The following is a 14,163-nucleotide window of genomic DNA, read 5'->3' on the forward strand; positions in this document are numbered from 1 at the left end:
AAAAAAAATAGTTAAATAAAAACAAATTCTTAAATATTTTATATAAATTCTATTTATTCCATTATCCTTTGAAAATATAAACGATATTCGTACAAAATAAACTATTTTAGAAACTAGGACAAAAAAAAATAGAGCAGCGTGCGAGGGATTCCCACGGGTTTTTCCATTTGGCGCCTATTCATTTCTGGCCTTGAATTTTCGCGGGTTGTTTGTAATATTTATTTTGAGTCGAATAGCCCGCCTTGTAAATAGATCTAGTACCGGTAATTAAAAAGTTAATTTTAAAAACATTTTCACTGGGGGGGGGGGGCGCTAGTTCCTCTCATGTGGAGGGGGGAGGGCGCAACGTTCATGAAAGGGGTGTTATGGAGTGTGTGTTTGCTAGGAGGCAGTGAGAAGAGGTTAAGCGATTGATTGGTGGTTATGCACGATGATGAAATTAGCGAGGGCCTACATAGTGCAAATGTGAGACGATCTTAAGACATGAAAGAGTAAATACTTTTTTGCTGTGAGGTAGATTTTGTTTGAATATCAGTTTAACGTACAATAATAATGAACAAGTTAACATATCCACGTCCAGATCATGTAACACTGTTGAACAGTCAAAGTTATCGAGAAATTGTATATAGATCTTGATCATTTACAGTACAATGTTCATTGTAATATACTTGCCGCAGCTCATCAATTATAAATTCATCATCACAAATACAGGAGCTTAAGCGAGTAGACAGAACGAGATAAGTTTTTTTTTTAATGTTTATCAAAAGAACCAAAAATGTCAGATGTATGAAGGCACTTAAATCCGAAATTGTTCCTAGTGCATGGTTCACAGTTGTAGACCTACTTGAGGGATACAACAACGATGCAAATGTGAAAGGAAAAAACGGAATGGTCTAAAAAAAAAAAAAAAGGATTTAAATGAAAGGGCACGTATGGAACAGTGTCCTGCTCAGTCTCAATGGAATATTTTTCTCTGGGGAAAGGGGGGCGGCGTTGTTTGTAATTTTCGCACGCAGGCGGTCACAGTCCCCGCGGCAGCCCTGTTATAATTCCTAAACTTACAAACACTTCGGGACAGAAATAAAGTAGCAAGCAATAACACATAAAACACTGAACACAACTTGAATTCACATTTACACAAGCCAATGAAATAATATGAAAGACAGGGATTATAAGTCATAGCATATATGCTAGGACACACATTCTTCCCTATTATCATTAGAGACTTGATTGATCTAGACTTCAATTAACATGTACGACCAGATTAGCACATGGATAGGCTTAGGAAGTAATTATAATGATTATTTAAAGAGTTTTATGGGTCAGTAATATTTTCTCGCTCTTTTTAGCGAAGAAATCAACTTGAACATACATTTACTTCCGGTTGTAGCAGAAATAACATTTCTAGCGTATAATAATAATAAATAAAGAGAATAAAGTTTTCTAGATCTAGATTTATAGCTCTAAGTATATTTATATCTAGATCTAGAGTCACTGGAGAATTTAGAGATCTAGAATAGATCTAGAGTCTAGTATAAGTGAAATTATATAGCGCTAGAATCTAGCTCTAGCAGACCTGTGTTGTGTAATGTGTAGTGTGATTTGAGACTGACCATCACCAGACTAGACTGACCAGACTCACTCATCAGTGATTCAGTTTCAGTCATTAGACGATTAGTGATTTATCATTTACTGATTAGACATTCATGGACATTACATTTACACTGACATTATAGTTTACTGACTCACCACACTCACATTGCTGTGAGAGTGAGAGACTCTGACTCACTGCTATACTAGCCTGCCTATACACTCATACTGACTCTCTCATAAACTCATAGTCATAGTAAGATAGTACTCACACTACATGACTACACTGTAGTGTACAGTGAAAACAGTGACACTGACAGTCTACAGTGACTAGTGACTGACACTTCTGACAGTTCTGAGCTCATGAAAAACTGTTGAGGCTTAGTGTTCAATGCCAGTCAGAGTTGAATGTACTAGAAATCTAATCTAGATCTAGATCTGCCTTCACAGATACCACTGGCTTGGCTTCCAGCTTAGTTTGACCATGATCAATAACAATCTATAGGCACTATGCTATAGCATTAATATGGCAATGATCATCTTCATCAAGTTTATGCAACCATGTTTACATTGTCTGGATGCTTGAATTATAACTGTAGGTAGTGTCATAGTCGTAAATCTAGAGACAGTCTAGTCTCTATCTATCAAATCTACTTTAGACTGCTACTAGACTCTATGTAGGGGATTGTGGATTTAATATTAAGAATAATATAATATATATATATATATATATATATATATATATATATATATATATATATATATATACTAATATAGTATATATATATATAGTCTAAATGTAAATTTGGTAGACTAAAACAACCATATTGAACATCCCTGATATGTCTCCCACATAGAACTCCTCACTGTATTTTTTTACGTTTTTATTTTGATTGTTATGACCAAGATACTACTGACTGAGGTATTGCAACACTCCATTAAAAAAATCTCCTTGGGAACACATTTAGTTTCATAAATGATTTATAGAGCTTTACCTGAGTTCAAAGTGCACTGACATGAAACATCCTTATTTTGCCTCCTGAGAAAATGGAGTGTAGTTTTGGTTATAAGGCTATATATTAAGCTCCAAAGGGAATTCACTGACACTTTAAGATCAAATGGCTAAGCCCTTTAGCAGAGCAGGCTATATCTATATAGCCTTTAAATGGCAGCTATGTGGCACTGATGCATAAGAATGCACACATATTATGTTTAATAAATTGTATGCATCTTCTAAATTTATAGTGAATTTTGAAATACTGCAGTGAAGTAGCAATGAGTTTCTTAATTTACTCATATTAGTAACCAATTATACATGTTGTACAGTATTTTAGATCCAAAATATCTCAGTTGAAAAAAACATGTTGGAAGAAAATGAAGACACCATTGTAAGGAATGCAGCCACCTTATTAAAATAAAACACTGATATTTTGTCACATGTATACTATGCAATTTAATTCTTTCTCTCTGTAATTATCTTTTTTTCTTCACTTCAATTGAATTAATCATTTTGCCCATTCTTAGTGCACTATCCTGTTATCATTAAACTTCAATAACTTTTTTGTTTTTTATCAGAATTAAAGAAGAATGATGCTCTTTTTATATAACACAAATTATTATTTATTGTAAAACTGAAAATGGTAGCATTGATCCAACACAAAAACAGTTTCGAATCAATGGTAGGAGAGTTGTTGTGCCTTTAGAAGAATGTTTTTATGTCATTTCACCCTGTTTATTAAGATTGACATTCTACTCATCAGTTATTTAATAAAATATATTGAATGATGTTAAGTTTAAGAAAAATAAATATTACCACTTTGAATCAATCAATGCTATTTAATTAATGAGTGCTCTCCTACTATGTGAACAGATTGTCAACTATTTTATAATTTGTATGCATATTTTTATATATTTTTAAAATTATTATTTTACTATTTTCGCAAGTCCCATATTGAAATTTAACAAGACATTTAAATAGTTTATTTTCATTAACAGTCTTCTTTCAAGCATAGGAGAGCTGAAAGCTGGTTACGTAATACATTCTGCAGTATTAAGAAATTCTGCAAATAGTGCAGGTTAAAAATTTTGTAAGTAAATTTGTTCGATAAAAAAAATCTTTGCTTTGTTATGATACTTTTGACTCACTCTCATGCATAAAAAGTATTATATTTTTACCAGATAAACTATAAAATTTATGTCTACTTGTCAATTTACTTTTAAAACTGAAACAATAGTAAAATTTAATGAATAAAAGGTCTAAATTTATGAACAACTAAATATTAGCTAATAGTCACTTATATTTAGCTGATAAGCTTTAACTTGCTGATTCTTTATTATGTTGAAATAGTTCATAGGCTATTAGGTACTTAATTTGAGCATGGCTTAGTTGTAGCTAAAAATAAGTTTTATTAAATATGCTACATTTATAAAAAAACTAAATATAGTCATCTATATTTGGCTGATAAGCTTTAACTTGCTGATACTTTGTTATGTTGGAATAGCTCATAGGCTATTAGGTGCTTAATTTTAGCATGACTTAGTTCTAGCTAAGGTTGTGGTGGCTGAGTGGCTAAGCGCTTGGCTTTTGCTCACCCAACTCTGAGTACCTGACTTTAGTTGGGGAAAGTAAAGGCAGTTAGTCATTGTACTAGTAACATGACACCCTTCTCCTTAACCATTGGCCATAGAAACTGATGACCTTAACATCACCTGTCCCATAGATCGGAAGGTCTGAAAGGGAAACTTTACTTTTTTTTTTCTTATTTTTATCTCGAAATAAGTTTAATTAAATATGTTACAAACTTACATATAGATAAGGAAAGTAAGAGATGTTTCAAAGCCCTTTAAGAATTACTTACAATTGTCTTATTCCAGGTCAAGAAGATGCGAATAGAATTGTTTGAACTCAACTTTAGCAGAGCAAATGCTATTTATATTGCTGGCCAGTCTGTGAGTGGGAGTGTAGTGATTAAGCTTGCCAAAAAGACATGGATAAATTGTGAGTTTGTCTCTATCAGTTATCTAATAAATTCTCTAACTTAAAAGAGACAGTTTCCATCACTTTCTAAAGCAGATCTAACTATTTAAGCATCAAGTAATCTATCTAGGAGCTATTTTGTTTATTAGCTAATGATGTGGGCTTAAGTAGTTTAAAATTCATCACAATCTGTTCAAAAGCAGGGCGACCAAACGTTTATGTACAACAGGAGGAATATTACAAAACTTTTGTATGAGAAAGGAAAGTCAATACAAACCTCCTCATCCCCAATCACCTTGCAGATTAAATTGTGTAGTACTTGAATTCATTATAAATAACATTACTTATATGTATTTTAACATTCATGTTAATAAACAATTTAGTTTCATTGTGAAGCCAATGTTTTCATAAAAGGGTATTTTATTTTGTAGCTATTGATATCAAGTTTACTGGGATAGCCAGATCAAAATGGGATGTGCCTAATGGCGAATCATCCAAACATTATCAAGCTCAAGAGATTTACATGGACAGTGAATATCAGCTCTACAAAAGCAGAAGTAAGTATTGAAAGGAACTAGAAGGATTTTAAATTAATGTAAGTGCAAGTGTGCGTTTACAGAACTGCACCAAATAAATCTCACATTCTCATATAACAACTATAATTGTTAGAGAATCAAATAAAAAGTGTTTAATTCTTAATAAATGTCATGTTATTTTTTTTTTCTTATTTTGTGAGGTCAAACTGACAACATTCCTGAAGGTATGCATGTGTTTCCATTTGACTTTGAGTTGCCAGCAGATGTCCCTTCATCTTTTGAAGGCCGCAGAGGCTATGTCCGCTACATGTGTACTGTCACATTAGACAGAGGCTGGAAGGGTGTTCTGCAGATGGAGCAGGACTTGACAGTTATCAGACATTTGGATCTGTCTACAGTGCAGGGTGCATCTGTAAGTGACCATTCATTTTTGACCATTAGAGAAATTGATTCTTAAATACATTTATTCCTTGTGATTTACACTAAACCTTTTGTTTTTGGTTACAAACTTGAAACCTATCTCTACAATAGAGTTACATTAATAGTTCAGACTTCTTTATAGAGTTGTAACCTGTGGGCTTACAAGCACTGTTATAAAAGTTTCTTATTGTCAAATAGGCATCTCTCCTCCTCCTGTTACTGATACTTAAAGCAACCAAACTGCAATTTTCTTTTGATCTTTCCTGTCGCAGAAACAAGTTAAGCATATTGGAATCAGGTTTTGTGCAAATATATTAATTAGACAACAAACAAATATTGATAACAACTTTTTTTTTTTTTTTGTTTGGTTTTAGTCTAAAGGAACAAGTTGTAAAAGAAAAATAAAAGATGTCAAGTTTTTACAAATAGATAGAAAACTAAAAAAGAAAAAAATAACCTTCTATTTTGCAGCTACCACAGTATTTAGAGAAGGAGCAGACTTATGAAGGTTGCTGCTGTGATTCAGGGTGTGTTTATACACATCTTTGGCTGGAGAAGAGTGGCTTTGTTCCTGGCGAGCCATTACACTATGACATCTTAGTTAATAACAAGGCCACATCCTCCATTTGTGGTGTGGTCTTGTCATTGTTTCAGGTAAGGAAACTTAGTTTGTTGGTTCTGTTACATTCAAGCATCTGGTCAATGTCATTTAAACTACGGAAACCTGAGTGCCACCTTTTTTTTTCTCTCACTGAAATTATATTAAAATCAATGTTTTGAACTATCATCATTCCTTGCTCTGTTCACCATTAGTATTTCAATTTTGGTTATACCATGAAAAATAAATATGAATAGTACAAAGCCAAACTGAGTCAATTGGATTTCTAAAATACTATTGATTTCAACCTGGGCTCATTTACTTTGTTGCATGACTAAACCACTCTGTAGGAAGTAAATATATATACATTCTGTCAGATCAATCAAATTGTAAAATAAGTTATATTTGAAATAGATACTTTATTACGAACTTTCAGTTGTTTTTTACCATCTGCAATCTTCTATCGCTAAAAGGTTTACTTTCCTCAACAAGTGCTTAAAAGTCTATTTTTCTGCGGATAAAAATAGTACCAGTATAAATAATAGACATGTTTGGGTCTTTCCCTATGGACTGACACTATCTTGACAACACAGTGATCGCCTTGATCTGATTTCATGGTACATTGTTGGTCCAACATACAATAGTTATCTCTAGCCCTAACCTCATATTCATGCATTCATTGTTGACACAAAAAGTGAGCTAGATCATTTTACAGCATGTCAAAGTTAGTGTTAGTATAAATGGATTGGAAGAATTTTTCATTTGTCCTAGGTTCAGCCATATATCAATGTCATTGAAGAGTACATATAATATTTCTATTGTTTTGAAGATTATTATTTTTTTTTAATTTTTCTTTTTTTTTTTTCAAGTATTAAACTTTGTTGTCTAAATATATTGCAACATTTTTTTCTTCTTTTTGAACAGTAAAAAAATTGTATTAAAATAATTAAAAAAATTTTTTTTTTAGACTGTGCGCTATACTGGCTACAGTGACAGCTTATTTTCCTCTGGGAATCCTAAATATCATGACAAAGTCAACAATTGGGTGCTTTTTGAGACAGATGATGAAATCAGAGCTGGAAAGGCTTGTCGTTATGTCAATTATTGCACTATACCAGCAGTAGCCCCATCATTACTTGAAGGTTGTAATATTATTGACATCATGTATGAAATACAAGTAAGTTAGACATGACTTTGAACCAGAACTTTTAAATCAAAATGTAATTGTAAAATCATGCATTAAATACTGAAAACTGAATGGAAATACATTTGATACAGTAAAGTATGCTAAAAGATTTAGCAAACAAACATATATTTTTTAAAATAAAAAGGGTTATATAATATAATTGTAACAATCACAAATTAGACTGCTCGCTGGCTCAGGAGTATCTGCTTTAAATAGTCAAATTTTGCAGCCATCACAAATTAGACTGCTCACTGGCTCAGGAGTATCTGCTTTAAATAGTCAAATTTTGCAAGCTGTTATGTGTGAGAAATCATTTATATAGAAGTTTCTGTTATAAAACATTTTTAACTTGCAGCAAAGCTTTATCAGTAAAGAATGTTTATTTTACAGCTGTAAACTCCTGAAAATAAAACATATAGATCAGCGGTTCTCAACCTTTTATGCTCAGAGACCCCTTTTTACAATCCCCGGCAAACACACACAGCAGTAGAAGAATAGACAGAAACAATAAATTTTTTTCGATGGTCTTTGGCGACCCTCTGGCAAATCGTCAATCGACCCCCAAGGGGGTTGCGACCCACAGGTTGAGAACCCCTGATATAGATAATAGATTATCACTTGACTGTTTCATCAAAAGTAAATCAGAAAAAATAAATTTTAATTCAATAACAATCAGAACAAAGTCATATAAAATATGACCTACTGTATATAATACATGGTTCATGCTTATTGAAAGGTAAGAAAGAGATGAATCAAGATAACTTTAAAAAAAAAAAACAGTAACATAATCATCTTGGAGAAATTAAAAACTAAAAAACTACATGCAGAGGATGCCCTGTAGTTTGTGTCAGAGAACTTTGAAAAGTGCTGCTGATTTTGCTAAGTAAAATTAGTAAATTTAGTAAATAGCTATAATTTTACATTTTGAATTCTAAAGAAATGACTTTAAATATTTGCACTTTTAATAAGTATTTAATATTTCTGACTAAAGAGAAGCCAATTTAAAATAAAACTGGCCTTTTACCTATTTTTATTATTCAAATCAGGTTGAAGTCCCAGTGGGCTGGAAAGTGGTTATTCTCAAAGGCAACATTTTTATTGGCACCATTCCTCTTAGAGCCAATTCCCAAGTGCCAGATGCAGAAGATGAACTTACTTCCCCACCATTCAGACAGAATTTCGAATGTAAGTAGTTGCTTCTCGTTCTAGCTTAGGATATAGAACACATTTTTATCCGGTCTGTATGCATTGTTTATAAGTTAATTAGTTTTATTGGAATATTCATATTATGAAGTTAAGCTTTTTTAAAAATCTAGCCTGGCAAACTATTTTTGCTTTGTACAAATCACTTTCTTTTAGTATTGTTTAGTTATTGTCTCATATTACAAAAACAAAACACTTATTTATTTAGTTATAATATGAAACATTTCTAACAGAGTCATATTCAGGATACTCTTTGGCCTTTTCAGTAGAGGAATTATGTATAATACTATTATTAATATTTAATAGATAGGTACAGTCTTCAGTGCCTAAAACAAATTAGGCTCCTAATTAACTATTTTATGACAAATTTTGAAGTTGTGCCTTGCATTCAACCATTGATTTAATAATGTGTAACTTTTAAATTGCTGCCTGTGAAAAACTAAAGGTTATAAAATAGTATCATCAAAAAATGATGTAGCGATCATTTCGCTTTATAACTTATTTCTCTATAGTGCCACCATCCTATGAAGAGTGTGTATTTGGCAGAATGGAATCCCAAGAGAGAGAAGCTGAAAATAATGTTGAAGAGAATGCTAGCCAAACTGGTCAGGACGCCTCAGCTACTGAAGCAACATCATCTCGACGCAGCAGGTTGCGACGCCTTCCTAGCTACCCTTACTACAACAGTGAGCACTTTGCCATCACTTCCTCTGGTGTTGATGCTGCTCATCAGGTTATTAACAATTATCCTCACCCTCCTCCTTTGACAGCTGATGGATACACCTCTGTGCCAATAACTGAGCAGCCTGTCTCATCTCTTCCACCACCCCCCAGCTATGACTCCCTCCATTACAGAGTCTCAGCATAGAGTCAACCAAGTAGATGTGTGCTGATCCTCAAATGACACTTGTATATATGTTAGTTGTTGACAACTAAGGGGAGAACTCAACAAACTCTTAAGGCCAGTGCTATACAGAATTCATGTCTCTTTACTTTTCAGTATTTATGATGCCATTTTATATTATAAAACAACATTTGAAAACTTTGTCATATGGTATTAATGTAACAATTTTTCTAATCTTTAGTATTATTTTTTGTACTCGTTGCTCACTGGTCATGCTACTTGAATACATTAAGTATTACAAATATACATTGTACTAAACATTCTTTTCCTATATCTTTTCTTCTGACCTTCTTACTCCTTAGCAATGAGTTCCAAGTAAAGATTGTTGTAAACTTACCCATTGACTTTATTCTGTCTTAGATCACATTGGTTTTAAGTGGTTGAGGGGACAAAGTTTTAGACTTTTGTTGGCTATTTATGAGCATAGTTAAAGTAGACCTTGCGCTCTATAGGGCAGATGATGTAAAGGTCATCTGTTTCTGTGGCCTATGGTTAATGAGGGTTTGTGTGGCCAGCATAACGATCAACCGCCTTTACTTTTCCTCAACTAATGTCAGGTACCCATTATAGACTCAGAGGCGCCCAAAGATCCCGAAATTTAAAATCCCAGTCTTTACCAAGATTTGAACCCGGGATTCCCGGTTCAAAAGCCAAGTGCTTTACCGCTCAGCCACCATGCCTACATTTATGAGCATAAAGTGTTGCTAAAATTATGCAGAAGTTTTACATGTGTGGCAAATGTTTAATTGTCATATTATAGTTATTCTTGGACAGGGGGAGAACTGTACATTTTACATTGGATATTAATTTCATGTTAAACATGTTTTATGTTTTGGTATTTGACTTTTAGACATAGTCTTCAAAGTCTCTAGTGTAACATAGAGTTCTTTTTATTTTATCTTGATCATCTGCTTTGTTGATCTTTTCCCATTTTTTCTTTGTTTTTCCCATGTTTCTAAAAAGATTAACAACTTTTAGTTCCAATAGAAGTTGGTTTTTACTATGGAGGTGGTCACAAAACAATTTTGGGATTTGCACACCTGTATAACAGATGATCTCATACAGCATTCTAGAGTCAGTGCCTAGAGCCTTTTTTGTTTCTTCATCACCCTGTGCAGACTCAGCATTAACTACACAATTGTGTGATGCCCTTTAGTCCCCAGGATCTACTTTCAGCAAAGTATCAGGTTTGAGATGAATTCTGACCTTCTCATCTTGTAACTATGGTCATCATGATTTCTATGCATTGTCTCAATGAATAATAGAAGGAAGAAATTATTTTGATTCTCATGAATCACCAGTTGTGCAATTCTTAATTGGTCCAAGTTTCATCATATATTTCATAGTCTGTTATTGTCCTTATTGACAACAGCTAACATAGTTTAGAGTTTTCGTTTCCTAGGTGGAGGGTCAACCAAGTTCCTCTTGCTTTGTTTACATGTATAGCAATTCACAAGGAATCATTCATTGATGCTTAAAAAACTAATTGTGTTAAATGTAAATCATTTATACATATATTAATCTCGTTGTATATAGAGTCACTACATACAAACTTTACAATTTTTTTGGTTGGGATCTGCTGAAAGACATGTGTACCTGTGTACTTAACATTTCTGTCTGTGAAATCCTTTTATGAATTGCCAGGAGAGCTTCTCCTTTGATTTAGTTGATATTTTTACCTGTGATACATTTGATACTTTGTTTTATGGAATTCCATATTTTTGAGCTCAGCGTCTTATTTAAAAACATTCATATTGCAGGAAGAAATTGTATCTATGTCCAATTTAATTAGCAGACTTGTACGTTAAAAAGTACTTTCAAACAAAACTGTTAAGAAGGTAAGTCACACTCTAAAAAATTTACTGCTAGTGCAGGTGATCTTTTAAAATATGAAGTCTCTAGAGTTATTAGCACAATATTATTAAACAGCTTGAATTCATTTATAGTGATTAAAAGTGCTTGTTTATTGTATTTTGTTTATTTTTATACTTGGGGGCCAAGAAAAACCCAACATTAAATACAGTTGTAATGTATGCTAAGTTCAAGTCTTTTTGTCGGGTTTGTATATAATGTCATGTACAGTGTCAGTACATTCAATATTTGATCATGTCATATCCATGTTCATACCTTCACCAGTCCTTTAGCCTGCTGGTTTATTGGGGCACCACATGTCTCTCTCCATTCCTCTGTGTCTTTTGCCATGGTTAAGAGTCCTATCAAGTACCTTGAACATTAAGTATATATTTATGCCATATTAGATCTAAATTCTTCGATATTTAATAATTTGGCATTTCACAGTATGAATTAGAGCATTTAGTATTTTGTCATGTCATATTAATATGTTTAGATTTGATGTATTTATTTCATTTGTACTTTTGTACCAACTGTATATATATATATATATAATATATATTATTTGATATAGTTTGTTTTTAAACGGTGCTTCAACTTCCTGAATCAAACTTAAATATTACCTGATCATCAATATATTATTGTTTTATGTGTATGACTTCATACTTTTTCATTTGGCTGTGATTGATGGACTCTAATATTTTCTTTTGTAGTCATTTTTTGCTTGTTTTTATAATATATACCTATAAATTTTATACATGAAAAAAAAAAAATTTGACATTGTAAAGTGTAAAATGTTCTTCACATATATTCAACTTTATTTGTAACAGACTTGAGCTTAAAAAAAAAGATATTATAGTCTGCTCTTTCTACAGCATAGGCCTACTGTGAGCTCTAGTCCAGTGCTTGTCTAGCAACAACATAGGCCTACTGTGAGCTCTAGTCCAGTGCTTGTCTAGCAACAACATAAGTCTATTGAGCTCTGGTCTATTGTTTGTCTAGCAACAGCATTGAGTTGTAGTCCAATGATTGCAATGCTATCTTGTAATGAAAAAAAAAATGTTTTTATGCTCTCCAATGTTTTTAAATAGCTAATTGTGATCAGAAACACTTAACTACACCCCAAGTGTAGAATGAAAGAGTAGACTATACATCACCATGTGTCTCATGTCTTCACTTGCCTGGGTGTTCAAATAAGGTTATGTTTCTGTTTCCTGATGTTAGATTGATGACAGTTTTTATATGACGGATAATTGTGATGTTGTTAGTTGATCTGGATTTAAAAATTCATCAATGAAAAGAATATTGTATGTTTAGTCCTCTGTTGAAAAGGTTTTCTCTCTGCAATGTGATGTGAACATGCTCTTCTCTTTTTCTCTGTCTGCTGTAGTCCAAACACTTGACAAACAATCCGTTTTATTGTAGGCCACAGTCACTCAAGTTATTTAAGTCTTTTTTTTTTTATTAAGTGCAATATTCAAAAAAAAAAAAAGGTCTAACCTATGCTCAATGGAGTAATAGTAGTATTAATTTGATGAAGTCCAATCATTGATTTGCATTTATATATATTTTTGATTTTCAAGATTTATTTTGTACACACAAAGTTTTTGTATTTTATTTTACCACAATTTTACAACCATATTTTTTTTTAATTTTTGGTTCTCCTTAGGCAATGCACTTAACAAGAAGTCATTAACAAACATGGTCATTTTTTTGTGTGTTGATTTCTTTATAATTAATAAAGCAAAAAAATGGTTTTGTTTTAAAACATATTTCTCATTACTGTAGTTTCCAAACAGCTGACCAAGTTTTGACTTGTGCAAAATTAAAATGCTTTTCTTAAAGGCTGTGTCTGCTGTTTTGTATGCATGTCCAATTTGTTATTCCACTTTTTTTTTTAGAACAAGTCACAACTTTTTAATTAGATTACAGATTTAGTTTGTGTGGATAAAAACTTTGGAAATCTGTCTAGCAAGACTCTTATCAGACAACAGATGTGTGTCTGAGACTTTCAGGAGAAACTTTGGAAATCTGTCTAGCAAGACTCTTACCAGACAACAGATGTGTGTCTGACTTTCAGGAGAAACTTTGGAAATCTGTCTAGCATGACTCTTATCAGACAACAGATGTGTGTCTGAGACTTTCAGGAGTGTTAGGCGCTTCCGAGGTGTTTAATGGAAATAAACCAAATGGAGGTAACACTCAACGTAATAATGTAGAATCCAATAGCACCGGCGAAAGGCCGAACAAGTTTAATAGCAATGAAGGGAACCATCGAATGTCAGCTAACTCTAGACGTTTATATAATCTATCTCTATTTCTACGTTGTCCTAGAAGTAGTCTGTTTACGTCGGCTGATATTTCGTTCTATCCCTAAAACCCGTTCTTGTTTTTACTAATCACGTCATTGTCACTATGTCAAAACTTCCCCTATTTCCGAAACAAAGAATTAATTCCTAATCGTGCCATAACAGGAGAAACTTTGGAAATCAGTCTAGCGAGACTCTTACCAGTCAACAGAAGTCTTCCTGAGACGTATTCAGGAGAAACTTTGGAAATGGCCTCGTTAAGGTTAACTTAGTATCATGAGTCTAATTAATAATTAATTATTTATAACGTGGGATCATTTTAATGTTGACGAATCGAGCCCACGTGAATATTTGGAAATGTATTCAAGTTAAAGCGTCTTTGTGATTACGGTAATAGGAATTTTCCTAAAATTTCCATAGACTAATGTTTTTCTAAAAATTCAGACAAATATTTATTAAGCTTGTCTGAATAAGATGTTGCAAAGCCGGACTACATGAAAGCACAATTCTAACATGTTCAGACTGGACCAGCTTCAAAGCCGGACTAAATGAAAGCACAATTCTAACATGTTCAGACTGGACCAGCTAC

General features: G+C 32.8%; 1 protein-coding gene across 2 annotated transcripts; it reads left to right on the plus strand.

The window, feature by feature from the left end:
• Positions 1-1,386: 1,386 nt before the first annotated feature.
• LOC106074867 (arrestin domain-containing protein 17-like) lies at positions 1,387-13,109 on the plus strand. Of its 2 annotated transcripts, none has more exons than XM_056035714.1 (9): positions 1,387-2,189; positions 3,586-3,677; positions 4,465-4,588; positions 4,999-5,124; positions 5,304-5,515; positions 5,995-6,177; positions 7,089-7,298; positions 8,354-8,492; positions 9,023-13,109. In XM_056035714.1, the coding sequence occupies exons 3-9, from the start codon at positions 4,474-4,476 to the stop codon at positions 9,376-9,378; spliced, it is 1,341 nt and encodes a 446-aa protein (XP_055891689.1). In that variant the 5' UTR covers positions 1,387-2,189; positions 3,586-3,677; positions 4,465-4,473; the 3' UTR covers positions 9,379-13,109. The 2 variants fall into 2 exon arrangements, with proteins under 2 accessions (XP_055891689.1, XP_055891688.1); XM_056035713.1 differs by having other exon boundaries at positions 1,387-2,185.
• Positions 13,110-14,163: the final 1,054 nt, after the last annotated feature.

The sequence above is a fragment of the Biomphalaria glabrata genome, chromosome 7 (genome assembly GCF_947242115.1).
Source record: "Biomphalaria glabrata chromosome 7, xgBioGlab47.1, whole genome shotgun sequence".
Lineage (NCBI taxonomy): Eukaryota > Metazoa > Mollusca > Gastropoda > Planorbidae > Biomphalaria > Biomphalaria glabrata.